Consider the following 19,823-nt stretch of genomic DNA (forward strand, 5'->3'; position numbering starts at 1 on the left):
TCCCAGAGGCAGCATGTGCTGGGACATGTGGCTCCAGGGGCTGCCTGGGGGCTGCGCTCTGCCTCCGCCACCGTCCCTGGCCAGGGCCCTGCCCGTCCCCACCCGCTGGCACGTCCGTCCCAGGGCTCAGCCCCCCGCAGCCCTGCCGGCAGGAGAGGGTCTGGCCAGGCCCTGCAGGCGCTGCCTCTGGGGCACTTGCTGGGGACCCAGGCCCAGACCCTCAGAGGGGTCAGGCACCGAACCAGCCCTGAGTTCAGTGAGCGTTAGGGGCCCACGTACCCTGGAGGAGCTGCGCCCCCTGCTGCTGGCTGTGTGTGCCGAGCGCCGGCTGTGGGACTGGCCTGCAGGGGGCGTGGGGCACGTTACACGCAGCGCCCCCCCATGGCTGCGGGTCTGGCCTGCCCCACGTGCAGGGTGTGTGTGGCACGTTACACGCAGCGCCCCCTGATGGTGGCTGCGGGTCTGGCCTGCCCCACGTGCAGGGTGTGTGTGGCACGTTACACGCAGCGCCCCCTGATGGTGGCTGCAGGACTGGCCGGCCCCACGTGCAGGGTGTGTGTGGCACGTTACACGCAGCGCCCCCCCGATGGTGGCTGCAGGACTGGCCGGCCCCACGTGCAGGGAGCATGTGACACGTTACACACAGCGCCCCCTGATGGTGGCTGCAGGACTGGCCGGCCCCACGGGCGCGTGTGCAGCAGTGGGTCGCCTGGCAGGCTGCCGAGTCGCTCACCCCACTGGAATGCAGGTTTCCTGCCCGGGCCCAGCTGAGCAGGACGAGGCAGGATGTGAGCTGCTCCGGCCGGGGCCTCCTGCAGCCTGCCAGGGTCACAGCCGGTGCCGGCAGCAGGGCAGAGCTGGGCAGGGCGCTCCCGGGGCGGGGGGGGGGCTGTTACAGGGGAACTAACTCAGGGAGGGGACAGGGCCAGCCGGGTGCAAAGGGAGGAGCAGCCCCAGGGAGACCCCCTGCAGGCCCGGGCCCAGGGGCTGCTGGGGGGCTGGCAGAGCTCAGCTGCGCTGCTCGGCCTGGGGGCGGCACCGGGGGCCTCGCTCCCTGCCCCAAGGGTGTGACGGGGGTGGCCTGGGGGCACCGAGGGACAGAGGCTGCTGTGGGATTCACCCAGGGGAATCCCAGGAGCTGTCGTGCCGGGGAGGCTGGGGAATCAGCCCCCAGACTTGACCCGGCCCCGGGTGAGTGGCAGGGAAGGAGCCTGTCCCAGACGGGATGAGATGGCAGAGCCTGGCGGGGCGCAGCTGGCAAGGGGTTAGCGAGGGGTCCCTGGGACTGCCAAGCTGGCCATGATCGTAGGGCCAGGCCCCGAGTCGTGAGCGTAGGGCCCGGGGGGGTGTTACCGTAGGGCCAGGGCCCTGGGGGTCGTGAGCGTAGGGCCTGGGGGGTTGTTACCGTAGGGCCGGGGCCCTGGGGGTCGTGAGCGTAGGGCCCGGGGGGGTGTTACCGTAGGGCCGGGGCCCTGGGGCTCGTGAGCGTAGGGCCCGGGGCGGGTGTTGCCGTAGGGCCAGGCCCCGAGTCGTGAGCGTAGGGCCCGGGGGGGTGTTACCGTAGGGCCGGGGCCCTGGGGGTCGTGGAGCGAGGCCCGGGGTGTTACCGTAGGGCCGGGGCCCTGGGGGTCGTGAGCGTAGGGCCCGGGGGGGTGTTACCGTAGGGCCGGGGCCCTGGGGGTCGTGAGCGTAGGGCCCGGGGGGGTGTTACCGTAGGGCCGGGGCCCTGGGAGTCGTGAGCGTAGGGCCCGGGGGGGTGTTACCGTAGGGCCGGGGCCCTGGGGGTCGTGAGCGTAGGGCCCGGGGGGGTGTTACCGTAGGGCCGGGGCCCTGGGGCTCGTGGAGCGAGGGGCCCGTGGGGTGTTACCAGAGGGCCGGGCCCTGGGGCTCGTGGCGTAGGGGCCCGGGGTGTTACACAGGGCCGGGGCCCTGGGAGTCGTGGAGCGTAGGGGCCCGGGGTTGTGACCGTAGGGCCGGGGCCCTGGGGGTCGTGAGCGTAGGGCCCGGGGGGGTTGTTACCGTAGGGCCGGGGCCCCGGGTCGTGAGCGTAGGGCCCCGGGGGGTGTTACCGTAGGGCCGGGGCCCTGGGGCTCGTGAGCGTAGGGCCCGGGGGGGGGTGTTACCGTAGGGCCGGGGCCCTGGGGGTCGTGAGCGTAGGGCCCGGGGGGGGTGTTACCGTAGGGCCGGGGCCCTGGGAGTCGTGAGCGTAGGGCTGAATGTGAGGCGGGGTTAATTGGTGGCTTTTTTAGAGGCGTTTACTCTGGAGTGTAATGAGCTCCCCTGCGGCTGCGTGGGGTGGGGTCACTGGCAGGTATCTCCTGGGAGCTGCAGGACAGCGGTGGGGCCAGGCCGTGTGCCCTGTGGGCAGGCGACGAGCACACGCCCTGGCTGCGCCCGCGGGCCAGCGACACGGGCAGGAGGGCCCTGGAGCGTCTGCACAGGCAGCCACTCGCCGTTCCCGCCGTCAATCCGCAGAGCCGCCCACCGGCTGGGTGCGCCCTGGGGCTGCGTTTCGGGCCCTTGGCGAGGTGCCAGGCGCAGGGTCAGCCAGCCCTCACCCCGGCTCTGCTCTCTCCCCAGATGACTGTAAGAACATCGCCAACATCATGAAGACGCTGGCCCATCGAGGCTTCATCTTCAAGCAGACCTCCAAGCCCTTTTGATCGGCGGGGCGGGCCGGGCCGGACAGGGCTGCATGCGGCCGGCTCCTCCGCTGCGGGAGGACGGGCGATAGCATTCAAACGGCAACCGAGGACAGAGGCGACGCCACACCCAGCTCCGCTGTTACGCCAGTAGAGGTTGTATATATGGAAAGGAAAATCTGTGTAGACCCGACGTGGATCCCCCTGTCTGGGCTGCTCCGGCCATCGCCCGCCACGCCCCCGGAGCCGCCCAGGGCGCTTGCACCACCTGGTTAGAGCCGTAGTTCCTTCGTCTTTCTTCGCCCCGGTTTCCGTTCCCCCTCGCGCCCCCCCGGCCATGGGTCGCCCTCTTTCTTTTCTGTGTTTGTTTCCCTTTCGCCGGGCGCTGCCGGGCGACCCGCCAGGGCTGCGTGGGAGCCGCGCCCCCGCCCCGCCCCCCCCCACTCCTCTCCCCGTTGCAGTGAACACTAACCCCGCTCCCCGATGTGTGTCAGCAACCCGGCTTTCTGCTCCAGCTCAAGTGCCTGTATTCTCTGCCCGCCGGCTTCCAGCCAGGGCTCCGGGAGCAGGGGGGGCGGCTTGTGCCTCTCCCGGGGGCGGGTGGGGGGCTCCTGCCTGGCCCCCCACTCACCCCTGCTGAAGCGATTCCAGCTCCTGGGGGCACCAGGTCCATTGCTGGCAGTGGACGCACCAGCAAGTGCTGGCACAGAACGACGGTCATTCCTCTGCCCCCCACGGTCCCACCGCTCCAGGCACGGGGTCCGTCCGCTGCATGAGCCCCTCCCCTGCCCACCCACCTGAGCTGCAGCTCTGCCCTCGCAGGCTCCCTGCTGAGCTCAGCAGCAGCTGGCTTGTTGCCTCTTCCCCTCCAACTAGGGGGCTCTTGGGCCCCGTCCTTCAGGTGGGTTTGGGGGCAGGCGTGGGGCAGGCCCCATCCCCCTCAGAGCCCCAGGGCCATGGAGCTCCTGCAGATCAGCCAGGACTCCAGATCCCTGCTGAGCCGAGCCCGCGCCTGGCGCTGGCCCATGGGGATGCTGCAGTGCCGGTGCCCGTGCTCAAGTGGCACCGGGACCCGCCAGCGCCCGGGCTCCCTCCTGCCCTGCAGCCGGGGGCTGAGCCGGCTCGGTCACCAGAAAGAAAATACAGGCACTGAACATAGCGGTAACCAACTGCATGGTGTGTGGTGTTCAGCTCAACCAGCCGATAACGCAAACCCACCATCCTCATCGTCTAGTTATCCTGATCCTTGCTGTAAATGTGCCACATGAATAAAGTTTGGGGAAAAAGGCGCCTGTGTGTGTGTGTGTGTGTGCGTGCGCCCCCGGCCTCCCCACTGCTCACCAGGCCCTGGCTCCCCACATGCCTGAGGGGCGCCACATTATAGCCCCTGCCACCAGCTCGGTGAGCGCCCAGATGCCGTGGGGATGGGCAGGGTGCACCTGCTGCTCTGAGGGGCAACCTCGCCCACTAAGCAGCTTGCAGAGAGGTGATGAGGCCACGTGCTGAGGGGAGCGACTTGGCACCAGGCTGCCATGACACTGGGGGAGGGCGCTGGCGCATTTCCCAGCCTGCCCACCTGCCATGCACCACCCTCCCGGCCAGCCCAGGCACAGCGCTGAGCCCAGCAGCCCTGCAGGCACCACACCAGGCCGTTAGCACCATGCCCATCGCACGGCGCCCCCCCCACCCCCAGCTTACTGAGCGCTGCCCCCCACCCACCACAGGCCAACCCCAGGCCCTGCTTTGGCCAAGCTGGCCGCGCCCTGGGGTGCAGCAGTGATCAGGGGGTTCCTGTCTGGGGGCAGCACAAGGCTGGGGGGCAGCCAGGCCGCAGCGCCCCAGTGTGGGGCACCTCGGAGAGGGGCCAGAGGTGTTGAGCTGATGCCCCCTAGGCCTGGACTCAGGCCCTGCAGCTGGTGTCTCCCCTGGCCTGGCCCAGCCTGTTATAAAACAAACTGGCCAATTAAATCAAAGGGCAAAGCTCCCTGGCCTGACCCCCCCCACCCCACAAAGCACCGGTGGGGGGCAGGGGGGGGATCACCACCCAGCAGCAACACGGGCACCGGGCAGCCCCAGCCTGGCAGGTGAGTGGCCCCGGTGCCCCCCCACTGCTCACCAGGCCTTGGCCCCAGCCCCGCAGCGCACGAGGGCCGTGCCAAGCACCACAGTCAGGCTGTGTCTGCACTGGGCCGCCACGTCCCTGCCCTGAAACGCCCACCTGGGCGCCGGCCTGCTCACCCTGACCCCAGCACTGCCAGCTGCACGCTGCCTGCGTCCCTGCTGGGCACATGGGGGGCTGTGGGCACACGGTGGGTGCAGCGTCTCCCCTGCCACAGTGGCACGGCCGCGCTCGTCGGCCTGGCGCTGGACCAACCCGCCAGGACGCTTGGCAGGCCGGGCTGCAGCGTGCGCCCGGGCCCTGGCAGGAGCGGCTGGGCATGTTGGCTGGCGGGCGCTGCCCGGGGAGCACCCAGGGCCCTACACGCACTGCTGTGAAAGATGCCATGGGCCCCGTTTGCCAGCTGCAGCAGCCCCGCCAAGGCCCCGCCTGGCGCATGGAGACCGGCTGCCCCTTGCCCCAGCGGTGGGGGCCCAGGCTGCAGGCGAGAGCCCCTGGGCATGGCCCCCGCGTGAGGGGGATGCTGGCCCTGGAGCTGTTGAGCCTGATCTGGGGCTAGCTACAGAATGGCCCCAACGCTGCAAACCTCTGGCCCCTTTTGGCTCGTAGCCGGGAGGACGGGGGGGGACTCTCAGCCGGGGAGGGGCCCGGCGGGCGGGGGCCTCCGGTGCCCTGACTGTGCTGCTGGGTCCCCACTAGGTGAGCGCAGGCTCAGGGCTGCTCTCGGCAGCAGCCACTAGCCCTGGCGCCGGCCAGGCCCCGCCTGTACCCGCCTGCGCGCTGGGTGGCACTAGGGCGTGGGCCCCGCCCGCTGCAGCAGTAGGATTGTGCCAGAGCGAGACCCTGGGCCTGGCCCCCGGGTATGGGGGGGGGGGGGGGAAACGCTGGTCCTGGAGCTGCACAGTGGCTCTGGGGCCGCCGGCCCGTGACCAAGCCTCTGGCCCCAGCACACCCCTGGGCATGGGCCTGTCACAGACACACCGCCAGGGAGGTGCCCGCTCTGGCCATGGGCCCAGGCCGAGGGCCCTGCCAGCCCCCACACGGTGAGCGGGTACGGCCAAGGGCTGCCATACGCGGTGCCGGCAAGCGGCAGCGTCATCCCCCCCATGCTACTGGCACCGCCCGGCTCTGGCCCAGACGCTGTGCCTGGCCCGGGGATGGCAGCGCATGGCACAGGCACCTGGGGAGGCATCACCCGACCCACGCTGGCCCATGCCCAGCCGGGTCACAGGGTGCAAGGAGCCTCCCCCACTCGCTAGGAACACAGGCGGGCGCATGGGCATCGCCCACGCCTGGCAGGGGGCAAAGGGGCTCCTGGCTGCCAGCCCATGGGGGTTGCCGAACCCCCATGGTACCCGCTACTCCAGCGCCAGGGAGCAGGTGCTCTGGGCACCGGCCTGGCCCCGGAGCCGCTGCAGGCCCAGACTGGAGCAGAGGGGCCCACGTGCCCTGGAGAGGGGCAGTGCCCAGGCTGGGGGCCAGCCCCAAGGGGGGGTTAACAACTGCATAATCCCCTGAGTCGGTGTCGTGACTGCGGCTAATGCGTTTGCTATGAGAACTTGGCCTTTGCCCTTCGTGCCTGCTGGAGGGGAGGGGAGTGGGGCCAGTCCCGACCCATTGCTCGCCCCACGCTGCCCCCGTGCTTCGGGGGGTGCCCCTGGGCGGGGACCGGCTCTCCCCTCGCAGCCTGGGCCCTCCAGGGAGATGAGGGGGGCAGGGTGAGCGCACCCTGGGGCAGCAGGAAGGGCAGCCGAGACGAGTGCTTGGAGGCCGCGGACTCGTCCCCTCCTCTGCGGTGCCCCAAGACCCACAGCTGGGCGGGCAGGGGCCCAGGGCAGCGCCGCCGGGTTAGCTCCGGCCCCACGCCCAGCCCAGGGCCCAGCCACCGGCACACAGTGCGGGGGAGGTTACCGTGCACAGGGCCCAGCCACTGGCCGGGCTGTGGAGACGACGTGGGCCAGGCAAGATCCCGCTACCCCCTCCCCTGGTGCCCCCAGGCCTTCGTCTGGGGCCAAGGCCTGAGCCCAGCCGGGTGAGGAGCTCTGGGGCTCGTCTCCACCAGCTCTCCGCCCAGGGCACCGGGGCCCCCTCGCTCTGCTCTGGCTCCCTCGCCGGGGGGGGGGGACACCACGGCTCTCCGCCCAGGGCACTGGGGCCCCCCTCGCTCTGCTCTGGCTCCCTCGCCGGGGGGGGGGGGAACACCACGGCTCTCCGCCCAGGGCACTGGGGCCCCCCTCGCTCTGCTCTGGCTCCCTCACCGGGGGGGGGGGCACCACGGCTCTCCGCCCAGGGCACTGGGGCCCCCCTCGCTCTGCTCTGGCTCCCTCGCCGGGGACACACCACGGCTCTCCGCCCCGGGCACTGGGGCCCCCCCCGCTCTGCTCTGGCTCCCTCGCCAGGGGGTGGGGGGGGAACACCACGGCTCTCCGCCCAGGGCACTGGGCCCCCCTCGCTCTGCTCTGGCTCCCTCGCCGGGGGGGTGTGTGCCCAGCGCACGGCTCAGAGCTGGCCCCGCCCGACAGGCAAGGAAAAGGCAGGGGGCTACCCAGTGAGGCGGCAATGAGAGATGCCCTTGTGCCAGAGGAAGCGAGCCCCAAACCAGGCCCCAGCCCCCCCCCCCCCCACAAGGCTGTGGGGACTTTGCAGCAAGGCCCCTAGGGGTCAGCTCCCCGCCCCAGGGCCTGGACTGGCTTGGGAGCAGGCCAGGGCAGCCCTCAGCTCTGCGCCCGGCCTGGGGGGCGGGAGGGGCAGCCAGAGGCTCGTGCTCGAGGCCCCAGGGTCAGCTGGAGGGACAGAGCCGGGCAGTTGAAGACCCAGGACACCCCCCACATTGAGGCCCATGAGGCCCTGTGCACCCCGTCGGGGTGCACAGGGGGCTGGGCTGCCAGGGAGCAGCGGGGTCAGCGGGCGACGCACTGGGCTTCACACCCCCGTGATGGCACCATGCAGAACTGCCCGGGTCTGCAGGGGCAGCTCCCACGGGCACGGGGCTGGTGGGGCCAGTGCACCACGCAGCAGGCGGCTCGGGCGCAGCCTGGCACCGCCAGCACCTTGCAAGCCGGGCTTGGGAGGGCAGCCAGGCTCGAGCCAGGCAGGGGCTGGGGCCGGGGCCGGGCAAAGAGCAGTCCTAGGCCTGCGGCTCCTGGGGAAGCAGCCACCCAGCTCCCCCCTCAGCCATGCCAGGAGCCAGGCGCCGAGGCTCCCCCCCACCCTGCCTGGGAGGCCACAGGCGGGTGGCACCTCACTGGAACCGGCTCCAAGGGGGCGGGAAGCCGGGACTCGAGGGCAAGGCAGGAGGAACTGCCCCTCCCTGCCACAGCTCAGCAGGGCTCTGGTCACCCCAGGGGCGCGGGGGGTCACGGCTCCAGAGATGCCACGGCCCAGGCTAATGACGACAGACTCGGGGAGGGGGACAGGGCTGTATTTACAGGGACACAAATCCAGCATGTCAGTCCCCACCGTGGCCATTCGCAGGGCTCCAGCCACCCGCCCAGCTTCACCCCGCTGGGGGGCAGTGCTGGGAAGGGAACGGCCCCGGCTGGATTCCTTCCCCAGGCAAGGCCCCTCCCTGCCCGGCTCCCACAGTCAGTCTGTCGTCGTGGCCTGGGGCTGACCCGACGGGGCTCACGGCTTCTTCACCTTCTTGATGGAGGAGGAGCTGGAGGCCGACTCCCGGCGCTTTCTCTGCTCCAAGGGAGACGGGAAAGAAAAGAGAAGCATGGTCAGCGGGTGCCCCCGAGCAAACACACCCGGCAGCTCACTAGCCCAGGGGCGCCGCGCCATGGCCCGAGCCGGGGCCCGGAGCCACACGTGAGACCGAGCCTCAGTGTGCAGCTGGCAGGCAGGGAATTCCCCTCCCCAGGGACACGGGTTTGGCTGGCAGCCCCGACGCAGGACACGCTGCACGACCCCCAGCCCCGTGGCCGATGCTGCCTGGCTCTGCAGCCCAGCTGGGGCCGTCCGTAGCCTGCTGAAACAGAACCGGAGAGCCCAAGCCTGGGAACAGGCCCCAGTGCCCTGCACTAAGGCAGCAAGCAAGACCCCTGCAGCCTGCGGCAGAGACCCAGCCCACTGCACGGAAGCCTGGTGCAGCCGGGCTCCCCCAAAGGCCACTGCTCCCCGGGGCTGCACAGGCCACCTGCCCCAGAGCCGGGGGGGGAGGTCACACCCTACACTGCTGCAGCAAACAGCACTGTCTGGGAGGGCTCGAGGCAGCTTGTCTGAGGCACCAAAGCAGCGTGCCCAGGACAGGGGTACCACCAAGGAGCTCCCAAATCCACACCTGCCCCAGGACAGGGCTGCTATCCCCATGGTACGGAGGGGAAACCGAGGTGCAGAGCCAGTGACTCTCCCTGGCTCGCACTGTGAAGCCAGCTCCCCGAGCCCCAGCCCAGCCTTCCTTCCCGGAGGAATCGGCTAGGGTGGGCCCAGTGGGGGGAACGGGGAGGGATGGGCTCAAATGAATCAAAGGAAAATGGAGGTTAAATACCAGGCCAGGGCCAGCCTCGGGGGCGGGGGGCACCTGGAGCCCGTTCTTTGGGCTAGTGAAAGGCCGGGAACACGGGCTACAGGTCCAGTCCTGCCCCACGGCATCACCCGGCTGAGCCAACCTGTCTTTTCCATCCCTCCCGCCCCCAGGTTCAGCACCAGCGCGTGGCACCCCCGTGAGGTGACTGGCAGGGCCTGTGCTCTGGGGCTTACCTGAGCCAACCTGACTTTTCCATCCCTCCCGCCCCCAGGTTCAGCACCAGCGCGTGGCACTCCCGTGAGGTGACTGGCAGGGCCTGTGCTCTGGGGCTTACCCCCAACGTGTGTCCTGGGCCGGCTGCAGAGGGGCCAGGCGGGCACATGCAGCAGTGGCAGCTGCACACACCCCCAGCCTTCCAGTGGCACTGCTGGTGAGCCAGCAGCCGTCAGCCCGGGAAGGGAGGCAGAGGAGAGGCGTCCTGCCAGTCGTACGTGACGAGGGAGCCCCACCTGCCCTCACCCCAGTAGACACCCCCCACAAACCTCCGTCTGCGCGGGGGACTCAGCAGAGGGTGAGCTGCACTGCTCAGCGTTAAAACAACACAGGGGGTTTCATCAGAGGCCTCGGCCCGGCTGCCTCATAAGGCTCCATTATCGGAGAAATCCAAGGGCCCGAGAACTCGCCCAACAACGTGAACAGAAGCCCTATCAAAAATCAAATCAAATCCTTGGCAATGGAGAGGCCCAAAGGCACATTTAGAACCAAAGCCCAGCCTGGAAAGAAAGGAGCCGGGGCTTGGCGGCTTCGCTGGCAGGGCATGGAATTGATAGAGACGAGCATGTGTGTCTGATCAGCTGTATATGGCAAAAGCCCCATCTTTCAAATGTGTCACAAAGTCCTATTAATCCCCCTCCTCTTGCCGTGCGTGGCCCGGCTCCTCCAGTCGCCTTGGGCAACACTGGGAACTGGCTGGGGAAAAAAAATGTTTGACATTATCATTTCCACGAGCCTCCAAGTCGAGTTGCTTTTCATGGCAAGGAAGGGTTTGAAAAGGGCTCTAGACACCCAGCCTGGGCTAGATGTAACGTCTCTATCAATATACAAAGAGGAGATATTAGAACTCCATCTGGAAAGAAAGAATGATTGATCTTAACAATGTAACTTCGAGCTTTCAAACCGGCTCAGAAAACAAGAAGTCAGCAGGAGTTCAGATAAAGGAAGCTTAAAAGTCAAATAATTCCGACTCTGAACCCGAGACTTCTTAGACTCAAGGTCTTTTCCTTTCCCCATTAACGGGCTGACTTGTGAGCTCGGGAACAAAGGGAGGAATTCTGAGAGTCAACTCATTATGGATCAGTGAGTGGAGTCTGAGTCGCACAAATCAAAGGTTCTAATCTGGAGTAACTGGCTGAACTTCTGCTTGGAACTAATTTGTTCCAAGTTCGGCTCACCTTTCACCTCCCCCAGGCCTGCAGGAAAGTCCCTCTTGGGTCAGCAACACGCTGCACGGGGGGGACCCTGGTTTGACTTTCATGGCCGGAGCCGGACACCACCCCACCACGGAGGAGGACGGCCAGGCTGGAGTGGTAGGGAGGTCCGGAGGGATACGGCAGAGCTGCCCTGGTACCAGGCTTCCCACCAGCTAGGCCAGTGTCTCGCCACAAAGCACCCATGCAGGACGGGCTGCTGCCCACCCCAAAAGAGCCGAGAGCTCCTGCAACGTGCTCCCTGAGCTAACCCGCAGCAGCTCCCGTGTGGCTGGGAGACGCTGCCCCGGGCAGCTGCAGGGCTGACAGGGAAGAGGGGCCCAAGGCCAGGCAGCTGCCCATGGGACACCAGGGCAGGACCATCTCAGCACTGTCACCTGGGTGCGGGGTGGAACTCCCACCAGGATTCCTGCAGCGCACAGGCGAGCCGAGCCAGTGCCTGGACCAAGCACCCACGTCTCACAGCTGAGCGCGGGGTCACGTGCGACAGTGGGGGATGGCAGCACTAGCCCCAGGGGTCCCTATACGCAGCCAGCGCTGGGCTCTCAGCCCGGTCCCCGAGCTCGGTGGCGCTGCCAGGCTCCGTGCGAACACTCAGCGCCCAAGGAGGAAGGGCGGCCCTGGGAACAGTCAGGGTTGTGCTCTGCCACCGACCCACTGCGACACCCTGAGCACATCGCTTCCTTGCCCCAGGCCTCAGTTCCCCAAGCTGCAGCATGGGGACAGTAACCACCAGCTCCCCAGGAGGTGCTGGCTCGGAGGGACCGTGCCTCCTGCGGCGCTCAGACAGCCCCTTTCGGAGCAGGGCCCTCGGACGCTCCTGGGATAGAGACATTAGGTGACAGGAAGGCCGGCTGGTACCTGGAATACCCGCCAGCCACGCAGCAGGCCTGGCCCCAGGTGCTCAGCCGGCTCTGCGGGGAGGGTGCAGTCCTGGCAGGAGCGGGAGTCCGCCTGCGTGGCCATGCTCCGGCATCTCCAGCATGGAGCCAAACCCTCTCCGCCAGTGGCTGGTGGTGCCTAGGCCCCAGCAGCCCCCGAGCACACACCCTGCCGGGGAGAGGGCTGGCAGCGGTGGGCATGGGAGACACACACGGTGAAGCGCTGGGTCCGCCTTCACCCAGCACACCTGCAGCCAGCCGGCCGGGGAGCAGCAGCACAAGCCAAACCCCCCTCCAGCTGGGATGTGATTTTTTCCCCTCCAAAGGTAGCACAAAATGGTCACAGTGTGAATGCGCTTGACCTTTCGTCTTGGACTAATCTAATTGTGTCGTCTTTGTGTAATCAGCCGGTAAAGGTCAGAGCTGTATTTAACATGGGGGCCCTTTAGGTACCGAATTTGCCTTGCAGTGAATTAACGTGATTATATTTCTTTCAAATATGCCAGAGACCAGGTCATTTTAACCCTCTCTGTGCTGCCGGCCTCGCCTCTTTGTTTGCAATTCCAGGCAGCGGCACTGAGGCAGAATGTGGCTGGAGACGCACAAACCACACGCACTCTTGTGAGGTCTCCGGGGACAGCGAGTGTGCTGTGAATCTGCCTGGAATGGCGGCAGCCTCGCCCTTCCCGGACCCCAGGGAGGTCGAGATTTCACGCTCCCACAAAGATTGAACGCAGCGAAGAAATTCAGGAGACTCCTCTGCAAACATGAGCCTGCCTCAGCGGAACGCTGCTTTACTGCTCCAGATTGTCACAAGCGAACAGGACATTACTCACGTCCAGATGAATGTGTCACCTCTGTCGTTGACAGATAAGGTGTTCTCGATGCCCCGGATACATTAGCCATTTGGAAAAGGGAAGGGCCGTGCCGGTCCGGGGGCAGTGTATCTACGGCTGAGCCCGGGGCACGTCGGACAGCGCTCGGGGCTGCACAGGGCAGGCCAGCCTCGTCCTCTGGGGGCGGACACCCACCGGTCCCGGCACTCCGCGCTGGGGGAGACGGGCCACCCCATTTGCTCAGCCCCCGCCAGGGCGTGCGCCTGACTTTCGGCTTCCCAGGGCGTTCAGTGCCCTGGCTCTCCTGTCCCAGCTTTTCCACAGGCTCCTCCCCTCCGGTCTTCACCCCCCCCTCCTGCCCACACCCCCGGCCCTGGGTGTCGCTGGACCTCACCCGAACTTGTCCACGCCCACAGCTCATGGCCACTCGCCTGCCTTTAATCCTCCTCCCTCATGGGGCCGCATCTTGCAGGGGAGCTCCCTGGGACAGTACCAGGTAGGTACCATCCCCACTCCTGCCTCTGCCAACGCCCTGCAATGCCAGCCCTCCTCATGCAGGGGGCAGGAACCACTGCCGGCCCACGTGCGCCGCCAAGGGCAGTGCCGGGCACGGGGTGGGCACACCAAGAGCAGACTTGGAGCCTAGGCTAAAGGGGGCGCTGTGCTCCCAGCAGCACTCGCCCCTGGAGGGAGAGACGGGCCGAGCCCCCCGCAGGGCTCAGAATGCAATCCCTGGGGCAGACCTGAAGGGGAGCCCCCTCCAGACGCCCCCATCTGCCTACTCACCGAGTTCGGGGTCAGTGGTGCTCCAACCACATCAATGATCTGGTCCTTGGCGTCTCCCTTGCCCTCCTCCACGCTGAGCCCGGCCTGTCCGTCTGCGCGGGCCCCCTCCATGCCGACGGGGCCCAGGCTGCCCGCCTTGGCCAGCGCCTCGTGCCGGTGCCGCAGCATCTGCAGCTCGTACTCGCAGTTGGCAAAGGCCTGCTTGAGCTCATAGAGCAGCACCAGGTCACTCCGCAGCTCGTTGAACATCTGCACGATCTCCTCCGTCGGCATGGGGCTGAGATCTGGGGGAGCAAAGGGAGCTCAGAGCTGGACACCCCAGATCCCACACCCACGCCCGCTGCAGGGGCCTCATTCCCAGCCCGTGGCTTCACAGCAGTTAACAGGGCCAGAGAGCTCGGAGGGCTCTGGCCCAGGGGTTAAAAAGCAACCTAGCCAGGTCGGGGCCTGGGAGCCTTTCCCCTCCGGGACGCTGGTTCAGATCCAACTCCAGGCAGGAGGGCCTGGCCGTGGCTTCCACCTCAGACCTGGTCTCAGGCCAGCTCCCAGTGGACGGGTGTTGATAATACAAACCCCAGCTGGTCCCCTTGCCGGTGGAGGCCAAGGAGTGACGTCCCCTCTTCCTCCAGGGCAGGACTGAGGCCATTGGCCTGGGGCTCACTCTGCTGCTGCCATTATGGCCCTGTGTTACAGCCGTGTCTTACGGACGAGCCGAGCTCCCACGTCACCACCTCATACCCAGGCCCCTGCTAGGAAGAGCTCACAACTTCAGAAGAGCAGTGCCTGAGGGGCAGGAGAGGGGGAGAAAATCCCCACGCAGATCCCTCTCCACGCAGCATTGCCTGTGTGCGGGGCTCCTTCCCCTGCACCGCGTTAACCTCGCGTGTGGCCACGCTGGAGCGCTCCTGCCTTAGGTGCAGAACCTCTGCCATGCGCTGGCCCCCCCGGCTCCCAAGGCTGCCCGAGAGCTCAGGTGGTGCTGCCGTTCCAGAGCCGGAGGCATGCTCTGTTCCAGCTTCACAGGCCCAGCCGGCTTCCTCTGCCGCAATGGGGCCTTCGCTACCTGCCCTGAGAGACTGCGCACCAGGCCCCTGGGCAGCAGCCAAGGACTGTCCTTGTCGCGCCAGCTGCAGAGGCAGGAGCGTTCCCCTGCCCTCCCTCAGGAGGCTCCTTGGAAGCTATCTGAAGCCTGTGACCCTGACCCCACCCCGGCGTCCCTCATGTCCTCTCATTCCTAGAGTACCTCACAGTCCCTCCCCCCGGCTTTCCCTGGGTTAGCACCTGCTCTTTTAAGCCGGAAAAACAACTGACACACCTTGATTCTGTGGGCAGGAAGGGGGGCTTTGTTGGTACCAGCCTGGCAGTGCTAGCGCGGCATGGGGGGGGCCCTGTGACAAGGGCCTTTAGCACTGCCCACAGCCAGGGCGGTTTCTGAGGCACAACAGCAGGCCACAGACAATGAAGCCTGAACACTAACAGTGACCTCTTCCAAAACCTCGGAAACTTTGCTTGTTTGGGGGAGGCTGGGGGTGGAAGATTGCGTGCTGGGCTCTGTCGTCACCCTGGGCGCGCCTGCGAATGGATTTCACAGCCGTGCACAGCACAGAACTCTGTGGGCTGCGCTCCGGCCACCCCTAGCGATGACTGCGCATTGTATGTGCTAAGTGAACGCGGCTCTCTGCTGTGAAGCCACCAGAGTTCAAGAGCGAGGGATGTGTGTTTACTCAGTGGCGGCGCGCCGGAGGCACCCAGCAGGCCAGCTACAAAACGGAGCTGCACAGCCCCAGACGCATTTTGGACTTGCCACCAGGAGCAGTAATTAGGAGGAAAGGAAGCTGGAGAGCGAGCCCGGGCACCCCTGAACAATGCACATGCCGTGGTCACTGGCACGGCTGAGACTGGCCTTCGCAGGGCTGGGCTGGGCTGGGCTGCCACTCTTGATGGTTAAAAAAGCCCCAAACAAGAGAGAGACAAAGGCCCTTTTAAACCAGTTTTCTTCTGGGAGGGGGGAAAAAAACCCTGCGCATCTTGTTCTGGCTTTTGCCCTTTTAAAAAAAAAAACGTAAAATATTATTTGAAAAGCCCTTCACATACTGTTACTTGAGAAACCGGCTGTATTACCAGGGGAAAAAATAGCCCCTCTAGCCGACAAAGGCTTGCGCTGTGTGTCTCTTTCTCTCTAGCATGCCCCCTTTACTCACCTACTCCCAGTTCCATCAGCATCTGCTCCAGGGCTTTAATCTTCTTCTGTCCTACCGAGCTTGGCAGTTTCATCTGGAACACAAAGGTAACAGAGCCACACAGCTCCGAGTTAGCCCTCACTCACAGCCGTCTAGTTCAAAAGGCAAGAGAGCTTTGCTTTTCATAGTGCAGGGGGAAGAAAAGAAAGCAAGCGAGAGAAAGGGAAATCAAGGGGTAGAAGAGGGAGACAGGGGCTGAAAGTTTCCAGAGTAGGTCCGAGGGCAGGTATTGAAAAGCCTGGTCGTGAGGGCTTTTATTTTCCCTCGCGTGTGTGTGCAAGACGCGCTGTTTTACAGCTTCCACATGTCACTGAATTAACAACAAAAGTTCTTCTTGGCTTCAAACCCTCTCCCGCGGCGCCGGGCCCATCAAAGGGCTCATTTACACAGCAGCTAATGTGCAATGCTGCCCTACTTTATTCGCTTTAGCCGCCTTGATTAGACTCACGCGCTAACAGACTCACTTCTCCTTGTCCCTGCTGAGCCCCAGACCTGTGGGATTCAGTTACCGAGCGGGCTTTCGAACAAAGGGAGAGACAGAGAGCACAGTGACTTGACTGGCGGAAGTGTGAACACACATTTACATTGGAGCTAAGGGCCTAGGGGAGTGCGAAATCCTCAGATGTGAGCTCTGAAAGGGAACCAGAGCTGGCGGCAGGAGGGAGAACGCAGACACTTAGCAGGGTCTCGGCCGCTTTCCCTTTGGCCTCTCTCTGCCCACACCAGACATTTATCAGAGCACAAGCAGCCCAAACTCGCCGGGCAAGACCAGGATTCCAGCACCACACCCCCCGGGACCAGCCAAGCTCTCAGCCGGGGGAGTTTTGCTGAGAAGTCCATGGTGCTGCCCATCCCTCGTCAGTGCGAGGAGACCAGCCAGGGTGGGCTCGGCCCCCACAACGCAAGGCACACTTCCCACCCAGACCCTGCGAGTTGTGCCCAGAAGGGACCAGCTCCATCTCCAGGCTCTGCCCAAGGTTGTCAATAGGCGAGGAATGATTCAGTGATGTGCTAGGAACCATGAAATAATCAGGGCTATCACCACACACACCAGCAGGGTAGGTAGGACACTGGACCGGGGTTCGCTTCCCAGCTGCACCACAGACTGGGTGCGGCACCTAGCGAGAGTCACCCGTGCCCCAGGGAATCCTTCCCTGTCTTAAGGGCCCACATCAGTCAGGAGCGTGGGGCTCGCAGACAAAACGATGATGCGTCTCGTCACAGGGCCACGGGCAACTGGCTGAAACCGTCCTCAGAGGCAAGTCCGGACCAACGGACAGGATGCAAAGTTACATGTTAACTTTAAAAAGGGGAATGGCGCCAGGGCGGGGACGCTAGTTAGAGGGAAATTAAAGAGAGGCGTCACCGGGGTAAAAAGCCTGCAAGCAGCATGGAGACTCTGTAAAACCACCAGAGAGAGGCTCAGACTCTATTACACCCCAAATCAAAAGAGACACTCGAGTGCCAAAAGAACGTCACCACGGCTGAACAGCAGAGTCACAGGGGCCATTAGAGGCAGAAAGGCAGCTGGTAACATTTGGAAATCCAGCCCTAGTTAAGCTAATAGGAAGGAACACAAGCTCTGGCAAGTAAAATAGAATCGGCCAGGCCAAGAAAGAATCTGAGAAGCAACTTGCTAAAGACACAGAATCTAACAGTAAAAAAAAAATGAAGTACACGAGAAGCAGGAAACCTGCCCAAGAGGCAGCGAGGCCACTAGCCAACAAAGGTGCTAAAGGAGCCCTCGAGGAAGACACGGCCACTGAAGAAGGTCCATGAATTCTCTGAACGGTCTTCACTGCAGACAATGTGGGGGAGATTCCCACATCAGAGCTGTCCTCATTGGGTGACAAATCTAAAGTCACCAGGACCAGATGGTATCACCCAAATATGAAATTGCAGAACCACCAACTCGGATACGTAACCAATGACTTAAACTGGACTGTACCAGATGACTGGAGTGTAGCTAATGTAACGCCGATTTTTAAAACGGCCTCCAGAGGCGACTCTGGCAATTACAGGGCAGTAACCTTAACTTCAGCACCAGGCAGGCTGGTAGAAGCTATAGTAAAGAACAGAATGATCAGACACGTGGATGAACATGATTTACTGGGGAGGAGTCTACATGGCTTCTGTAAAGGGAAGTCAGGCCTCACCAATCTTTTGGTCTCTTTCAGGAAGTCAACAAGGACGTGGATAAGGGGGATCCTGTGGATATAATGTACTTGGGTTTTCAGAAAGCCTTTGATAAGGTTCCTCACCAAAGGCTCTTAAGAAAACTAAGTAGCCATGGGATAAGAGGGAAGTTTCTCTCATGGATCAGTAACTGGGTGAAAGACAGGAAACAAAGGGCAGGAATAAATGGTCAGTTTTCAGAATGGAGAGGTAAATAGCAGGGTCCCCCAGGGGTCTGTACTAGGACCAGTGCTGTTCAACATATTGATCAATGATCTGAAAAAAGGGGTGAACAGGCAAGTAGCAAAATTTGCAGATGATACAAAACTATTCAAGATAATTAAGTCCAGAGCAGACTGTGAGGGTTACAAAGGGATCTCACAAAACTGGGTGACTGGGCAACAAAATGGCAACTGAAATTACACATCGGTAAGTGCAGAATGCGTACTGGGAAAAAAAAATCCCAAATATACATATACGATCAGTTCTAAATTAGCTGTTCCCACCCAAGAAAGAAAATACGGGAGTCACCATCGATAGTTCTACGCAAACTCCAGCTCAGTGGGCAGCGGTGGTCAAAAAGGTGAACAAAATGTTAGGAACTATCAGGAAAAGGGATAGAACATAAGACAGAAAATATCCCAGCGCCACTAGATAAATCTCTGGTGTGCCCACACCTGGAATAGTGTGTCCAGTTCTGGTTGCTGCACCTCAAAAAGGAAACAGTGGAACTGGAAAAGGTCCAGAGAAGGGCAACAAAGATGATCCAGGGCATGGAACAGCTTCCATCCGAGGAGAGACTAAAAGGATTACGGCTGTTTGGCTTAGAAAAGAGAGGACTAAGAGGGATACGATCGAGGTCTATAAAATCATGACTGGTGTGGAGAAAGTGAATAGAGACGTGTTTTTTATTCAGTGTGCTTCACACGGGCCCAACAAGGAGGGACTGGGAGAGCCGGCAGACTGCACAGAAGGAAGATGTCCCTGACAGCAGGACAGACGAGGCTGTAGAACAGAGGAAGTAGGGTTTATCCCATCACTTGGGAGCTTTAAAACGAGGTGGGACAACTGGCAAACCCCCCTCCCCGGCCCCGGGAGATGGGCTGGATGATCTAACAGGTCGTTGCTATCCCATCGCCAAGGAATTGCAATTCTTTCCCTGTTTTCTCTCTCGGCAGAGTTCGGTAGCTACATATTTTCCACCTCACTGGAGCCCTGGCCACCAGGCCTCAGCCTCACCTCTAAGGCCTGCACGGGGCCATCATCTCTCTAGCCAAGACAGAAGTCCTTTGCAAGCCTGCCACACTCGTGCCAGCTTGCTGTATTCCTGCCCCGGGCAGTGCCACAGGACAGCATGTCACCACATAGTGCGGTCCTGGCCTGGCCGGTTGCTAGGGACACACCATAAGGAGTCAGCTCTGCTGACTGTTCAGGCAATGCCTTCGACTGTAACTACACACGCTCCTGGCCAGACGGTGCCTGGGAGCACTCAGTATCTTCTCACTGTCAAACTCTTCACTCAAAGCTATTGGGGGGCTAGAGGGTGGGGGCAGGGATGGGTGCACCAATGGACCCAGACCTCACTGAAAGAGGCGCTGAACGGCAGCACAGGACGAGCTGGGCTGTTTGGGTTTGTTTAGGCTAAAAACACATCAATTAAGCTTCCCTTTAATTCTGGGGGAGGATCTGGTCTGTGAACAGGAAGGCTTCATCGGCTTCTCAAAGCAAGAGTATATTTTAATTTTACCATCATTAAGAAAATGTTATGATTTATGTGGCTGCTGTCGGACTAATATCTTTAAAATTTAGCTGGCTAAGCCAATTCATCTTTAAGACTGATGAAGGTTGATTGCTCTCTATGCAAAATGTATTAAAACTAAATGAGGAGTCTATTACTCACAGGCCGCTGATAATCTGTTAGGTAGGCTCCGTTAGCTAGGCTGTCTCGTAGCGGGGAAGGCATTGGTGCCCAGCATGAAGGCGAGCGGGAAGAAGCATGAGCCAGCCCAGGTTTGGGCTTAAACAGCTGTGGGTTGTAAGCAGCCACTGCTTTGTAAGAGCTGCACCACCCAAAACAGCCTGGAAGGCCCAAGACAGACGGCAGCACTCCCACCGAGCGACACTGACCAGGAGACACTGACCACGCCGAGGCTGAGGACTAAAGGACAGGCGTGAGTCTGGCTCACGGC

General features: G+C 63.3%; 2 protein-coding genes across 6 annotated transcripts in view; one reads left to right on the top strand and one right to left on the bottom strand.

Moving 5' to 3' along the window:
* Positions 1-3,950, top strand: part of ERI3 (ERI1 exoribonuclease family member 3) — a 235,536-nt gene extending 231,586 nt beyond the window's left edge. The window contains exon 10 of one of the 2 annotated variants that reach the window (XM_039485179.1): positions 2,581-3,950. In XM_039485179.1, coding sequence (XP_039341113.1) covers positions 2,581-2,663 — 83 coding nt within the window. In that variant the 3' untranslated portion in view covers positions 2,664-3,950. The remainder of the gene's footprint in view (positions 1-2,580) is intronic. The other variant, XM_039485181.1, reaches the window with a different exon arrangement.
* Positions 3,951-8,016: 4,066 nt separating this feature from the next.
* The window catches only part of DMAP1 (DNA methyltransferase 1 associated protein 1), a 51,686-nt gene continuing 39,879 nt past the window's right edge, over positions 8,017-19,823 (bottom strand). For 3 of the 4 annotated variants that reach the window (XM_039484596.1, XM_039484597.1, XM_039484598.1), the window contains 3 exons: positions 15,421-15,493; positions 13,220-13,503; positions 8,386-8,445 (listed from right to left, as the gene is read on the bottom strand). In XM_039484596.1, coding sequence (XP_039340530.1) covers positions 8,386-8,445; positions 13,220-13,503; positions 15,421-15,493 — 417 coding nt within the window. Of the gene's footprint in view, positions 8,446-13,219; positions 13,504-15,420; positions 15,494-19,823 lie in introns of all 4 variants that reach the window. The other variant, XM_039484595.1, reaches the window with a different exon arrangement.

This window comes from Mauremys reevesii, linkage group 8, assembly GCF_016161935.1.
Source record: "Mauremys reevesii isolate NIE-2019 linkage group 8, ASM1616193v1, whole genome shotgun sequence".
NCBI classification, from domain to species: domain Eukaryota; kingdom Metazoa; phylum Chordata; order Testudines; family Geoemydidae; genus Mauremys; species Mauremys reevesii.